Source organism: Rhamphochromis sp. 'chilingali' (assembly GCF_963969265.1).
Source record: "Rhamphochromis sp. 'chilingali' genome assembly, chromosome: 19".
Lineage (NCBI taxonomy): Eukaryota > Metazoa > Chordata > Actinopteri > Cichliformes > Cichlidae > Rhamphochromis > Rhamphochromis sp. 'chilingali'.
This window is the reverse complement of record NC_137946.1, coordinates 3,152,204-3,166,545: the sequence shown is the minus strand read 5'-3', so window position 1 is coordinate 3,166,545 and position 14,342 is coordinate 3,152,204. Positions and strand designations below refer to the sequence as shown.

The following is a 14,342-nucleotide window of genomic DNA, read 5'->3' as shown; positions in this document are numbered from 1 at the left end:
ACCCCTGGGTCACTCTGGATCAAGGGTCACTTTAGGGCTAACAGTATGAGTGGTGAGCAAACATCAAGTGTCCACCTAATTTCACACTGTATGGATGTCTTAGGTCTGCTGTACCTCATTATATTTTTCTCAGTGTATCTCTCAGTTTACTGTCCTACAGTGACACGATGAATTATGTAAAAGAGCAGTAAACAGCGATCTTAAGAGAGCCGGAGAGGAGTTCTGGCTGCCCTCTCCTCTGCTCGAATACTGTAAGGTTGATGGGTGAACGTGGCCCCAGGGACGCGAGCCAATAGATGGTGATGGGCTTACTGAGAGTGACATTTAAGATAGAAATGACATCAAGTACGGTACTGCTGTGCCCTGCGGCAAGCCACCACATGGAGACAATGTCAGCGTGATCTGACTTAGCCCCAAAATGCTATGGACTCCCACCCCCTGTGATGCCGTGAACACACCCACACACACACATGCACATTTCTCTTACACATGTCAGCTGCTTCTCATGTCAAGTGACACTTAACAAGATGTGCCACCTTCCAGATGTGTATGTGCCGCTCTCCCCTTGAGGCGGATTTAGCTGCATGATATTTACATGAAGTATGCTTTTTGGGCTTTTTTCTTATATTTGTTATTTTTTAAATATTTGGAGCATTAAAGTAAAGCTCAGACTGTTGTGTTTAACAGCACATACGCGACCGCTGTATTCAGCTAAACTTAAGCTAAATAGGCTGAGTATGAGCAGAGGTGTTACTGTAACAGCCGTGCTCAGGAAAACAGATTTTATATCATGTGAGATCAAAACGGCAGGAAATGAGTTACAGTTGTCGGGGTGAATAGCTGCATCACCGGGTAAGCTTGGAGTATCAGCAAACCACAAAATCCAATTATCTTATTCATACGTGACACAACGACCTTTGACCTAACATTCAAATGGTCCATTTCTGCAGAACTCGCAGCGCCACGGGAGGCTGGAGAAATTGTTTTGCCTTGTGCCGAAAGCTTATCTTGAACAGGGGTTATATTTTGTAAGAGATCTGTTTTGTGTCCTATATAAGTCATCAGAACTACAACTCCCAAGGAGAATAGAGATCAGATAGGGAGGTCCGGCATCAAGGACAGGGAAGCCATTTAAAGGTGACATTTCAGTCAACCCAGCAGATGCTGCCAATCTGTCATAGCTGGGCTCTATCTCCTGCTCTCATTTTGCATCCCTATCTCGTCCTCTCTGCCTCTCGCTGTCTCTGCATTACTTTTTCTTTTTTTTGCCACTGTTCTTGTGCTTTCCTCCTCTTTCTCATTTTGCTCCCCCTCCACCTCTCCCTCCTTCCGCCATCCCCCGCTCTGCTGATGAGGCAGCAGGGAGGAAGCGGCGTAATAAAAGGAAGCGCTAATGAAAGGTTGAGCGAGGTCAGCAAACTCGCATACCTTTGCCAGGCAAAGGGATGAGAGGTCATTTATTCCAAGGGGAACAGAGTGTTTCTCTTTTTGGCTGTGGGGTGTTGAAAGTTCAAAAGGTCACAATAAAGAGCACAAGGTCGTAGCCTCTGGGCTGCGATTCTATGCGTCCTGGGGTCAGAGGTCGGCGCAGGAATGCCGGGAAAACCAGAAGCTGTGAGCCGGGTCAGAGCTGTGGTCTCCATTCCCCGTTTGGATGAACATGTCTGAGTGAGTGAGTGAGAACTGAACTCGGTGTTATTCTTGCAAGTGGAGATCAAACTTTACCTACAGCAGCAGCAGGTTTAGGCTGAAGGTGTAACTGGGATTTAATCTTTAATAATTACACACAGTGGAAGGTATATTATGGGAATTGATGGATCACATTATATTTAATCTGTCAAAAGAAGAATTACAGTGTTTAATTAAACCTTTCAGGATTAACTGTTGCTGCATTGGATAAAATTTATGCAGTTAATATAAGATCCCTCGACAGCCATTCTTACAAGATTCTAGTGGGTTGCATAACTTATTGCAAGACCAAGGCTATTCAATAATTCAGAAAACATGTAAAAGGTTTAAGATAGTGGACAATAAAGTAGATAGATACACTCCTCAGATGTTCTCTGAACATCACTTATAACAGCAGAAGGCTGTGAGATCCATCTCGCTGAGACGGGCTCAAAGCTGCAGTGGAATGAGTAGGTGTGATACTGCCACCTGCAGGAGCAACATGAAACAGCCAGGGTGGTGCCAGCTTTGTTACACACTGTACCAGTGAGCTCTACAGAACATTACTTTTCTAGGAGAGTTTAATGTGGTGACACAAAACAAGAAGGCTGCAGCAGAGTGACTGAAAATGTGAATCGCGGTGATTTAACGTGTTAATTAGACCCTGCTTTCAGATGTAGATCTCTCTGTTCTCGCTATAAGAAAACCCAGACACCAAACTGCTCCTTATTCACTCAGCTACAGTCAATAATGGCTAAAATGTTACATTTAACACTTATAACTGCTGATAGATTGTGCTCTAAAACCCAGAGGCTGATCTCAAATCTGTGCTCGAGCCTCATCCGGACAGAAAAAAACAACAAAGGCTATTTTTGTCATTGCTGATTATTAGGTTGGAAGATTCAAGGATTAAAGCTACTGAGGTTGGGAATTTTTGAAGTTGCATTCCCAACTTGTTCCACTAGAGGGCAATACACAAATATTCAACATGAGATGAAAATGGCTAAAAGCTGCATTTTGATGTGTTTAGGCTTTAATATTCATATAAGAGTCCATATAAAACAACATCAAAGCATTACAAATCATAGCTCACACCATTGTGCAAAAATAGTAACACTATACAAGAACAGCTTAAAAAAAGTTGTTGTTTCTCACTCTCTGGGCAGTATTTCTGTTTATGGGAAGAATATTGTATTCAGTAAACTTGATTTTGTTTTCTTTGTTCTTTATAAATGTACTTTAATAAGTTTATAGTGCCATACAAATCAGATAAGTGTAGCATGACAGATGTTTGCTCTGAATACACAAACTTTATGCAGGAGTAGGTAATGGATAATAGCTTTGTAAATACCTGAACATGAATAACTTCAAGCTCATTATATAATATTATACTACGGTATCTTTCTAACTAACCAGGCAGCTCATTCTCTTTTTTTTGACAATACTTTTTTAAAGACAGAACACATTTTGTGTCAGCTTGAAAAGAAAGGCAGATGAGATCAGAGGTCAAATGTGATATTTAAAATTCCCACATATACCAGCATCATTTTCTAAATGTTGCCAATACAAACAAAAGCAGTAGAATTTTAAACATAGTTTTAAAGATAAAAGACATTTTATGAAAGTTTGACCTTTTTCAACCTCAAAGAAGAGGTCAGAGGTCCAAAGTAAGGCGATATTTAGAATCCCCATATATCATCCCTTATATGTTGTCAATACAAACAATGGCTATAAGAGACATAGTTTTAACATAGCTGTATATAGGATTATTAAATCAGATCAATCTATTGGCCCTGAAGGAGAGGTCAGAGGTCAAATGTTACATGATATTTTAAATCTTTATAAGCTACTATACGCCAGATTTTAATTGATTGTTAACATGATCCCACTCTACACCCTTACGAGGTTTTCTCGGAATTTATTCTAAACTTTTTACGTTATCATTTTTACAGACAGAAAGAATAACATGTGTACAAACATAACCTCCTTTCTGGAGGTAATAAATCTGATATAAAGGTCAAATGAAAAAGTCATGAAGATTAAAAAAATGTTTGTTTGTAAATACAGATTTTTAGCAATCAGATAGAAAATCTCTATTATGCAGTAATATTTGGTTTTGATACGATACAATTTAATTTCAGTTACACCAACAATTCATCAGACATTTGGAGAGGTGCTCATTTACGTCGCTGTACTCAGTAAACTTTGTGATTCTATTTTGTTTACTGACTCAATTCCAAAACTTTGGGACACTGAAAAAACAAACAAACAAAAAGAAAAAAAAAAAAACAGAATGTAATGATTTGCAAATCTTATAACTTTTTTTTTTTTTGTAATAGAACACAGAAAACACATCCGATGTCAAAACTAGCAAGTTTTAAAACTTTGAATTTGATGGCAGCAGCTCACCTCAGAAAACTGTGTTTACCACTGTGGCCATAAACATCTGGGAACTGGTTAGTTGCTGGAGTTTGGGGACAGTCTTCTCTGATAGAGGATTCTTGCAGTCCTGCGACTTTTATGTCATCTATTTTATTTCATGACACAGCAAATGTTTCACCTGGTCACAGGTCAGAGAGGTAAAGTACAAAGTTCAACACGGCTTATCTGATCTGATCTCAGAGTGCTGAGACTCTGCAACATCACCAAGAGAACTTCAACATTAGATGAGCCCCTTTGAACAAACACTTGGTGACAATGGAGAGGAAGAAATTCCAGACTTCTTTTTAACAGGAGCTCTAGCAGAATCTGAGAGGGGCAGTCATCTGCCTCAGCTGGCTGGTAAGTCAGGAGAAAGAGAAGAGAATAAAAAAGCAAGGCAAGGCAAGTTTATTTGTATAGCACAATTCAACAACAAGGTGATTCAAAGTGTTTTACAGAGACATTAGAAACAAAAACAAATAAAAGGCATGATTTAAAATTGATTAAAACAAGCAAACAAACAAACTAACAAACTAACAAACATACAAAACAGTTTATAAAATCAAAAATCAAAACAGATAAAATCAGAACAGTAGATAAAATTAGTAGTTAAAATGTAAGTTTTGAAATTTAAGCTTAAGTGCGGATTTGGTGCTTTATTTAAATGCAGCTGAGAACAGGTGAGTCTTCAACCTGGATTTAAATAAACTGAGTGTTTCAGCTGATCTGAGGCTTTCTGGGAGTTTGTTCCAGATATAAGGAGCATAAAAGCTGAATGCAGCAAAATAGATCAGTGACAGTTTAAATTCAAGACTCTAAACCACGATTTCTACACCAAATGTCCTTCTGCCTGTGGCAGGTGTTCTGTAGCAAGCATCCAAATCCAGGTGCAAGGCACATGTTGTAATCTGCGCATGCTACAGAAACCAGATTGTTGCTGAATGGGTGCTCCCAGGTGTGAGTGTGTTCAACTGGGTGAGTGTGAAGTAGGATGGAAAACAGCTTTCATGCTCACTGAGCTGACCCTTACAACAGCAAGGAAAAAGTGAGGAATATATCTGTGTGTGTGTGTGTGTGTGTGTGTGTGTGTGTGTGTGTGTGTGTGTGTGTGTGTGTGTGTGTACATGTTTAGACATCTTTGTGAGGACAGAAAATTGGCATGGTATTATACTTATGGGGACAAAATGCCGTCCCCATAAGTTTGAAGGCTTTTTTGAGGCTCAAAATGTGATTTTAGTTTTAGGGGTATAACTAGGTTATGGTTAGGTTATGGTAGATAATATGGTTAGGATTAGGCATTCATTTTTGATGGTTTCTAACCAGGCTTTCATTAACGTGATCCAGCGAGGAGTACCGTGCTTCTTCCCTTTAAATAGTGGCAGGCAAATGAGGTACAGGTGAACATCATCCTTCTCAGGTGTGTAGGCCAAAGGCAGGAACCCGTAACGAGTTCCGCCCAGGCGACAGGGGGAGAGAGAAAAACACAAACAAACCCTGCTGCCAGTGTGGGCCAGCCAGAGAGACACGGGACCGTGATATTATAAACAGTTTGCGAGAGCCTGAATGGCAGAATGAGGAAAGAGCACTGAGATTTAAACCATGCAGAATGGATGCTGATTGGCTTGGAGAAGGTGGGCAAGGCAATTATTGCACTAGAGCAGGGGTGCCCAATCCCGGTCCTCGAGAGCTACCGTCCTGCAGCTTTTAGATGCATCCCTACTCCAACACAGCTGAATCAAATGGTTTGATCTCTACAGCATGCCATCATGTTTGGCAAAGGCCTGATAACAAGCCATTCATTTGATTCAGGTGTGTGGGAACAAGGATGCATCTAAAAGCTGCAGGACGGTAGCTCTCGAGGACCGGGATTGGGCACCCCTGCACTAGAGCAATGAGTGTGGGAAAGTTGAAGTAATGTGAAGAATACACTAACAGAAAAAAATCCAGGAACACCCAGCTTACACATAAGCTTCATTAAAAGCAGGACACAATACAGGTGTGTAAATAAGAGGGAAACAGTTATACAGTTAAACAGCAGTAACAATAAAGATGTAGTGAGGGCAGACGATTTTAACCCTGGTGAAGGAGAAGGTTTGGAGACGGTGGTGCTGACAAAAAAGACAGGACGCTGACCTGAACATGTTCTGCTCTTCATTGAGAGTGACAGAGATGGGCAAGATTAGAAACTAGTACTTCAGAGGGACAGCTCAGGTTGAGCAGTTTGGAGAAAGAGTTAGAGAGGCGAGGCTGAGGTGGTTTGGACATGTGCAGAGAAGAGAAAGTCAATATATTGGAAAAAAGATGCTGAGTATGGAGACACGAGACAGGAGGAAGACAGGAAGACTACAGAGAAGATTCATGGATGTAGTGAAGGAGGACATGCAGAAGCTTGGTGTGAAAGAAGATGATGCTGGGCATCAGGAAAAGCCATTATTGCAGTCTGTGAACTGTAACTAAAAGAATGACACTGATCTGATTTGCGTTACTATCTGTATAAAATAAATGGTTTTAAAATGTAAATGTTCTACAAGATTCTTCAGTATTCTTTCTGAAAAGAGAACAAACTGTGAGTAGCATCGTTGTTTCTTATTAGCAGAGAAATATTGTCCTCATTTTCTGACCTAATTTTCAGCCCAGCCCCGATCACAGCAACATGAAAGCTCTTCTTTATCTCTGGATGAGAGACAAAAAGACAGCAGGGTAGGAGAAGTCGCAGACAACTGTACCGTGGAGCAACGGGGGACGGGGCTTTAAATCCAGACATCAGTAGTAATTGTAACAACGTCATTGTTAGAAGCTGATTCCATGGGACAGCCACCTGCAGAGAATGAGACCAACCTCAAGATCTGAAACGATGTTTATCCTCAGAATAGATGAGAAGGAGTGACAGGAATAAGAGGTTTATATTTAAGGATTTATGGGATTTGTCAGAGTGAAGCATAGTTATTTTGCAAGTGGCACAGTTATGAAAATAGGTTCATGCCAGTGAAGCTCCCCCGTCTCATACAGTATGATAAACTACTGAAATTATGCTTTTTTCCTCCTGATTTTCTTTCTCTTCGACATTTCTAATTCATTCGTTTTCACCTTTTTTGTATTTCTGTTCTGTTAAATGGAGCCCTGTTCCACTCAAAATCACAGAAATATTTTTAGAAAAGTAAAAGTAGTAGTGTTGTAGAAAAAAAAATACATATTCCTGGCTGGTTGATACAGTCCTGTGAAAAACAAAGTGTATACCCAATGATTCAGTAACACGTAAAACCACCTTTACCAGCAACTTGGAGTAATCCCTTTCTGTATGACTTTATCTATTCATATTAATTTTTTTCTATGTTATTTTCAGGCATTCGTTTATTTACAGCTCTCTTAAGATCCTGCCACAGCATTTTAATTGGATTGAGGTCTGCACTGGGCCAGTGCGACACCTTCTTTCTTTTCTTTTTTTATAGATTCGGTCCTCTGCTTGGGATAATTGTCCCAAACATGAGCCAGTTTGGCTTTAGCTGTCAGACAGATGGCCTTACATTTGACTCTAAAATATTTTGGTATGAAGAGGAATTCATGGTGACTGCAAGATGCCCAGGTCCTGTGTGTCATGTGAGGGCTGTGTGCAGGCAGGAGTGGTAGAAAGGAGGACCCAATGTGCAGACTAGGGATGGGTATCGTTTAGGTTTTATCCGATACCGGTGCCAAATCGGTACTTTTGAAACGGTGCCGGTGCTCAAACGGTGCTTAAACCGGTGCTTAAAGAATGGAGAACACAAAATTGGTCCAAAAACCTCTCATGTTCAGCTGTTTTTTGTAAAAATATAACAATGTTAGCCTTTTCTGCAGCTATGGGGCATATATGGCATCACTCTTGGCTGGAAGCAGTGCTTAAACAATGGAAAAAACACAAACTTTGTCCAAAAACCTCTCATGTTTAGCTGTTTTCCACTTTTTCTTTGGTCATTTTAGCCTTTTTAGCCAGGGTGAAGGGAGTATCTGCCATCAAACAAGAAGACAGCCGCATGTAGCTATGATGGTGTTTGCTAGTTCACCTTACATGCATTAATGTAATGACGTGGTTAGCCTACTCAACGTAAATTAGCTACTCACGCAGAGAAGAACGGCTGCTGCTGCCACCATCATCCGTCATCATTTCTGCTACACTGGCAGGGCTAGGGGCCAGGACTCTCCTCTTCGTGTTTTTGGGGGATGTTGCATAACAGCCAACCCACCCGCAGTAGATGTGCTCGGTGTGAGGTCTCGCAGCAAGCTATCAAATACGGCGCATTTCTGGGCTTTTAAAAAAACGCTATGCGTCGCCAGGTGTTTCATCGGATTCTTGGTGTTACCTCCTTTGACAGTATCACAGTATCAGCTTAAAGCACTTGTTGCAGGCTGCTGAGTTTGCATCTTTTGCTGTGAAGTACAGCCAGACTTTTGACCGCTTCGCCTTGGACATTTTTAATCTGTAGCTCTGCTCTAACAGAACGTACGTACCTGGCCCCGCCTACTATCCTCGGAAACGTAAAATGATTGGCTAGAATCTAAAGTGTATCACAGCTCAGGAAAAAAAAGCACCGAAATAAAGCACCGAAATGTGCGCTGCTTTTCGGTCTGGTTACTACCGTTTATGTCAGAACCGGTGCCATCATGGCACCGGACACCGGTACCCATCCCTAGTGCAGACACTTGGAGGCAAAAACATGAACTGAAAACAACTTTAATGCTGAACTCAAATATAACCAAACTGAGAATACAAATAAACTTACACAGGCAGACAGAACACACAGCATAGGATGAGGGTAGATCGCAACACGGACAGAGGAAAACACAGGGCTTCAATACACAGAGGGAGCAGTCAGGGAATGAGAGACAGGAGGGAAACAAATGGGACAAATCAGGCCTAACAAGACAAGGGAGGCAAAACCAGATACTTTAACATAGGACACAGACTTTCAAAGTAAAACAGGAAACAGAACACAGAGACGCGGACTTGACAAGGGGATACAGCAGACAGGGGAGACAGAGCAACTAAGGAACACAGACAGAAACCAGAAGGCAGAAAAGAAACCAAAAGACTAGAAATGATAAATAATGGCCAAATCAAAGTTCAACAATAATGACAACTCGAAACTCTGGGGCGACGACCCAGGTTTCCTAACTCTGTGGCTACAAGAACACATTATTATTCCTTTACCGTTATGTTTAATACTGTATATGAGGTGTTTTTTGTTGTTGTTGTTGTTGTTGATTTTTTTTGCCAAATATCCCTCTGTACTTTATGGCCAAACATCTCCACTTTGGTCTGTCCAAAGAACACTGTTCAGAAGACAAATCAAACTTTGCACACCTTAGATATGTAATTAGTTTTACATAGGCCTGTATAGAGTCCTGTGAAAAGTGTCTTTTTCACTTGCCTGTATATGACTGTAAATATGCATCGGCACTGTTGTTTAAGGTGGCACTGTTTTGCGTGAGGCCATTCCTACAGATTTATATCTCCAAGGTCCAGGCAGTAAACACACTCTATACTGGAACAACTCTGTATTCAAACATGCTGCCAGACTGTAGTCTCTCCATCAGTCTCCATTTCTGATTGCTGCCCTGCTCCACTCTGTTATGCTGCACTTCTTCAGCATCAGCATCTCTCTCAAACTTCTGCCTTCACATTCTATCTCTGCACACACTTGCCTTTCCCAGTTCTCAGTCATCAGCCAAGTCATCACGTGTGGTTTCCTCTTGTCTGCTGGCAATCCACAGCCCTTTCAGTAGAAATCAATAATAAATCAGTTAGGTCTTTCTCCTCTGTGACGGTGTTTTCATGCACCTGGGTTCACCTGTTTGTGTGTGTAGGTGTAATCCAGGCCTGATGTGTCTGTCTATTCCATTTCTTCCAAATGTATTAAGAAAGTGAAAAAAAAAATCTTTAATGAACCCTCACTTATATTCCGTATCATAGCTCAATTATCTGGAAAATGACTTAGTCTAGTGTCTAATTTGTGAAGACAGCAGTACCTTTGATTTATCACATACTTGTGTAATATGCTTTGCAGCTATTTAATTTGCAGTGAACAGCATTAGGCCTGTTTGGGTTTTATTGAAGTCCAAGCTGTTTTATTATAGACCGATTTCATTCAGTGACACTGTGAGAAAGAAGAAGAGCTGCAGTGATATTTGTCAGTTTTGGGGGTCTTTGAAAAAAAAGAACTGTTAGCTGAGAGCAGTGAGCGAGTGCCCACCAGATGATAGATTAGCAAAAGAAGACTGAGTGTTTTTTGATATTCAGAGTGGAAGTAGTGCATTTTCCACCAGCCTGGTAAGAAACACCACTTTCACTAATATTTCTTTTCACCACGTCACCAGGTGATGGCACAGACAGAAAGACAAACTGCAAAGGTTATACTAATACTGTTAGTTAAGGACATACAATGAAACAACAAAGTACAAAAGTAACCCGGGAAAAGAAATAAAATAATTTTAAAAAACAATCAAAATTTAAAAATCACTTTAGTGACAGGAAGCAAATGCAAGAGGAAAGAAAAGTGTCAAAGTCTGTGACCCCGTGATTTCAGTTGGTTTTGATCTCTTATGTTATATTTTGAAGATAATGTGGAGTTTGGGATTATTATTCATTGAATTTAAATTTAGTCTGTTTCACCCAGGCCTTCTGTGCTAGTTGTTATGTATTTCTCATCCGCTCGTTTTATGTTGTCAAGCCTGTGTTGTCATGTCTACGTCTCTCCATGTTTCCTGTTTTATTTTGAAAGTCTTGTGCTTCTTTGTTCAAGTTTTACTCCCATCATTTGTTTCATTTGTTTCAGCTGTTTCCCAACGTGTTTCCACTTCCCCTGTGTGTATTGAGTCTGTGTGTTTCATTCAGTCTTTGGCTACGTTCACACTGCAGGTCTTAATGCTCAACTCCGATTTTTTGATCAAATCTGATTTTTTTGTCTGCTCGTTCACACTACAAATAAAATGCGACAGCAAACGCGCTCTAGTGTGAACGCTCAAAGCGGCCGCATGCGCAAAAGAAGACGTCACACACAACGCGCTCTGTTTAGACCCAGAGCAAACAGTATTGTTTGACCGATGGCTCTTAATATAAAGACTTCGAACTTTACGTTTCCCAATTTTTGCTTTAAGTTATTTTGTTATTTACATAATAATGTAAATAACCTAATAATGATCCTTATTGCTGTTTCAGAGGAGCTGTGCTTCAAAGGATAGCTGCAGATTTCTGTCAGAATCTGCAGATTATACAGTACAAATAAAATGTTCACATTCTCCAACGTTGTCTTCCCAACAGTTTCACTGACATCTACACTGGATGGCCAGGAAGCGTTCACGATGTCTTCTCGGGCGCTTCTCTGGCGCTGATAATTGGCATCTGTCTTGTGTCAGTGACGTAAAAGACGGATTTAATGCGACTTGACCATCAAACAGCAGTCGCTTTCTAAAACATCGGATATGTATCGGATTCAGGACCACATACGAAAGTGACCCAGATCGGATGTGAAAATATTGGATTTGTGCCGTTCACACTGTCAGACCATGATCGGATAGATGGGTCGCAAAGGGTCAAAAAAATCGGATTTGATGCGCTTTCGCCTGCAGTGTGAACGTAGCCATTGTCAGGCTGTCTGTGTTCTTCCCTTCATATCATGTCAAGTTTCAGGTAATTCATGATTCTGTTCAGGTCATGTTCATGTTTATTCTCATAGTTTCCCGCATGCACCTGTTATGAATCATGTTCATGTTTTTGTCACAGTTATCATAGTTGAGTTTTTCCAGTTTAGGTTCTAGTTTAGTTGTCGCCCCGCTCGCCTTTGCTTTGTTTATGTACTCTTGTTATCAGCCACAACAAACGGCTCACTTTTTGTTCTAGTCACGTTTCACGCCCTGTTTTTGGTCTGCATTTGAGTCTAGTATTCTCTCCACAAAGAATCAGCTCCTGCTGATTGTGACAAAAAGCAAAGCTGTTGTTTGGTTTTACCAAAATCTGCTGTATTTATTTGCTTATTTATGTATTGTTACATAAGTAGCATATTAAAAATCTCTGATGGGCAAATGACAACAAACTGGACTGAAATTTCACAGACACACACAGCTCCCAGTATTGCACATGTGCGCTTCCATAAAAAATGCCATATTTCTGATGTCTATGAGAGTAAGTAGTTTCTCATTGTCTAATAAACAGAGTACAATAAAATCAAAATAAAATTGTAGCTGCGTACTTGAGTAACACAAGGTTAAAGTATTACCTAAGTGATTATCATCTGTGTAAAGCATGCTTGACTTCAGCATGTGTGCAGACATAAAGACACATTTGATAATGCGATAAATCCTGATATTCTCCCTGAATTACATCCAAAACACTTTTTAACTGAGTAAAAAAGGTCACTGGAAGTTTAACCTCACTCAGCGATTACATAATCTCCATGAAGTCATTATCATAATCATTTTAGACACGAGCAAAACAAAGGCAGCCTGTGTGGTTTATTGTCTTCTTGCTATAGGTGTCCTGATGCTTTCTGAGGCCAGCGTTGGACAGCAACGGCTCACTGCATCTATTGGATTAGGTGAGGGATTTGACTCTAGGAATAGGCCACAGGCTGGAGACAGCACAGGGGCTGCGTGAGCCTTTGCATCACGGGGGTGTGGTAGGGTGCTTGTGTGAGTTTGAGATGGAGGATGGCGCGTGAAAGTGCGCTTACGTGACCCGGAGGCTAAGCCTGTCTCCACTTGGTTTCGTTGTCTTCGACCCAGACCATCAGCCATGAACCTGTTCTGCTTCACACTGGTAAGATTCATCTTTTGAACTGCTCTAAACTTGAGGTTAGCCTGTGAGGAGACACTTAAAGGAACTGGTGAACAGAGGAAAGTCATGGTACTCTTATGGGAGACACTGCTGATGTTATTATTGTTGACAGGTCTCTCTGCGGGATGAGACAATACAGCAAACAACTTTCCTCCAAGATTCGTTCCGATTTCTTTGATGCAGTCTTTTTCTTCTTTACTATCCTTCTATTTCCTGCATTTTGTGCATTTTGTTGGATAAATGATTCCATTATTACAACAGCGTTAGAGAATTGATTATCATATCAACAGATGAGCTTATAGTTGGTCTTGATGTTTCATATAAAATAAATATTAATATTAAGGAGCAGGGAAATCATCATGTGTCAAATTTTATTTGTTGTTGGAAGTGAGACCTTCATGAGTGGGAACATTATATGGTGTAGCTGATCTCACACACCGAGGGGGCAGTAACTCTATCTGTAGATGACTTTTTTCAAATGTTGTATTATCTTATTATAATGAATGATTAGTGCGTATATGTCTGCATATATCCTATTGTTGCCTTAACAGGTGGGTCAGTCTGAACTAAACAGACATCAGCACACAGGGAGCAGCTGTTTGATTTTCCAATATAATATTTTCATTTCATCATCTCTCTGGGAATGTAATGTCGTGTTCCCCATTTATTTATTTTTATTTTTTAAGTGAGCCCGTACATAACTTAACGGCCACCAACATTTGTATCCACGACTGAATTGTTTGAATTAATACGAGTGGTTTTTGCATAGCCTGTAGCAAAAAGAGGAAGCCCCATGCTAACCTGCGTACACAAAAAAGGTTCAAATCCCGCCTGGGGCCTGTATTCTCTCTCTCTGGGTTTCCAGTTTCCTCCTACAATCCAAAGACAATGACTGAGACAGGTTAACTGGTGATTCTAAACTGACTGTGAGTGGGAATGGTTGTCTGTCTCTATTTGTTAGCCTTGTGACTGATTATGAACTTGTCCTGATTATTATTAAAGTTCTTAGGTGGGTCAAATACTACAGTACTTAACAACATGCGTGCTGGCTTTCTGTTTAGGAGGGCTCCACAGAAAGCATGTATGAACCAGCAAACAACCAAAAGCTCAAGGAAGTCCTGCCCAAGTACCACTGCAGTCCTGTTCTTCTGAGGCGCAATGCTGACTGGGGCGGCTCAGATCCTTCAATTACTTCCGTAAGTCTGCTGCCTCTGAGCTTTTATAGACGTAATCAAATACTCAAACGTTCACTGTTACATTTAACTTATAAACACACAATGCAAAACACATGGAATAAGTGTGTTCACAATTTTTGTGCACATTTGCTTACTAAAAGTTGTGTTCTTTGTTTTACCAAGAACCGACCCCTGGGAAAGATGAAGTTTAAAAGAGAGAGCAAAAGGTGAGTTTTACATATATTTTTATTATCATCTTGAGTTTATCTCAA

General features: G+C 40.5%; 1 protein-coding gene and 1 long non-coding RNA gene across 3 annotated transcripts in view; one reads left to right on the top strand and one right to left on the bottom strand.

Annotated features, from left to right (window-relative positions):
* The first annotated feature begins 1,410 nt into the window (after nt 1–1,410).
* Nucleotides 1,411–14,342, top strand: part of samsn1b (SAM domain, SH3 domain and nuclear localisation signals 1b) — a 28,164-nt gene continuing 15,232 nt past the window's right edge. Inside the window, exons 1-3 of the mRNA XM_080867228.1 lie at nt 1,411–1,668; nt 13,957–14,091; nt 14,254–14,297. Coding sequence (XP_080723354.1) covers nt 13,975–14,091; nt 14,254–14,297 — 161 coding nt within the window. The 5' untranslated portion in view covers nt 1,411–1,668; nt 13,957–13,974. The remainder of the gene's footprint in view (nt 1,669–13,956; nt 14,092–14,253; nt 14,298–14,342) is intronic.
* Nucleotides 2,725–8,746, bottom strand: LOC308386607. Of its 2 annotated transcripts, none has more exons than XR_013969825.1 (3): nt 8,188–8,746; nt 4,078–6,907; nt 2,725–3,920 (listed from the first exon to the last, which is right to left on the bottom strand). It is a non-coding gene; the product is annotated as an uncharacterized lncRNA (long non-coding RNA). The 2 variants fall into 2 exon arrangements; XR_013969826.1 differs by having other exon boundaries at nt 2,725–4,446; nt 5,410–6,907.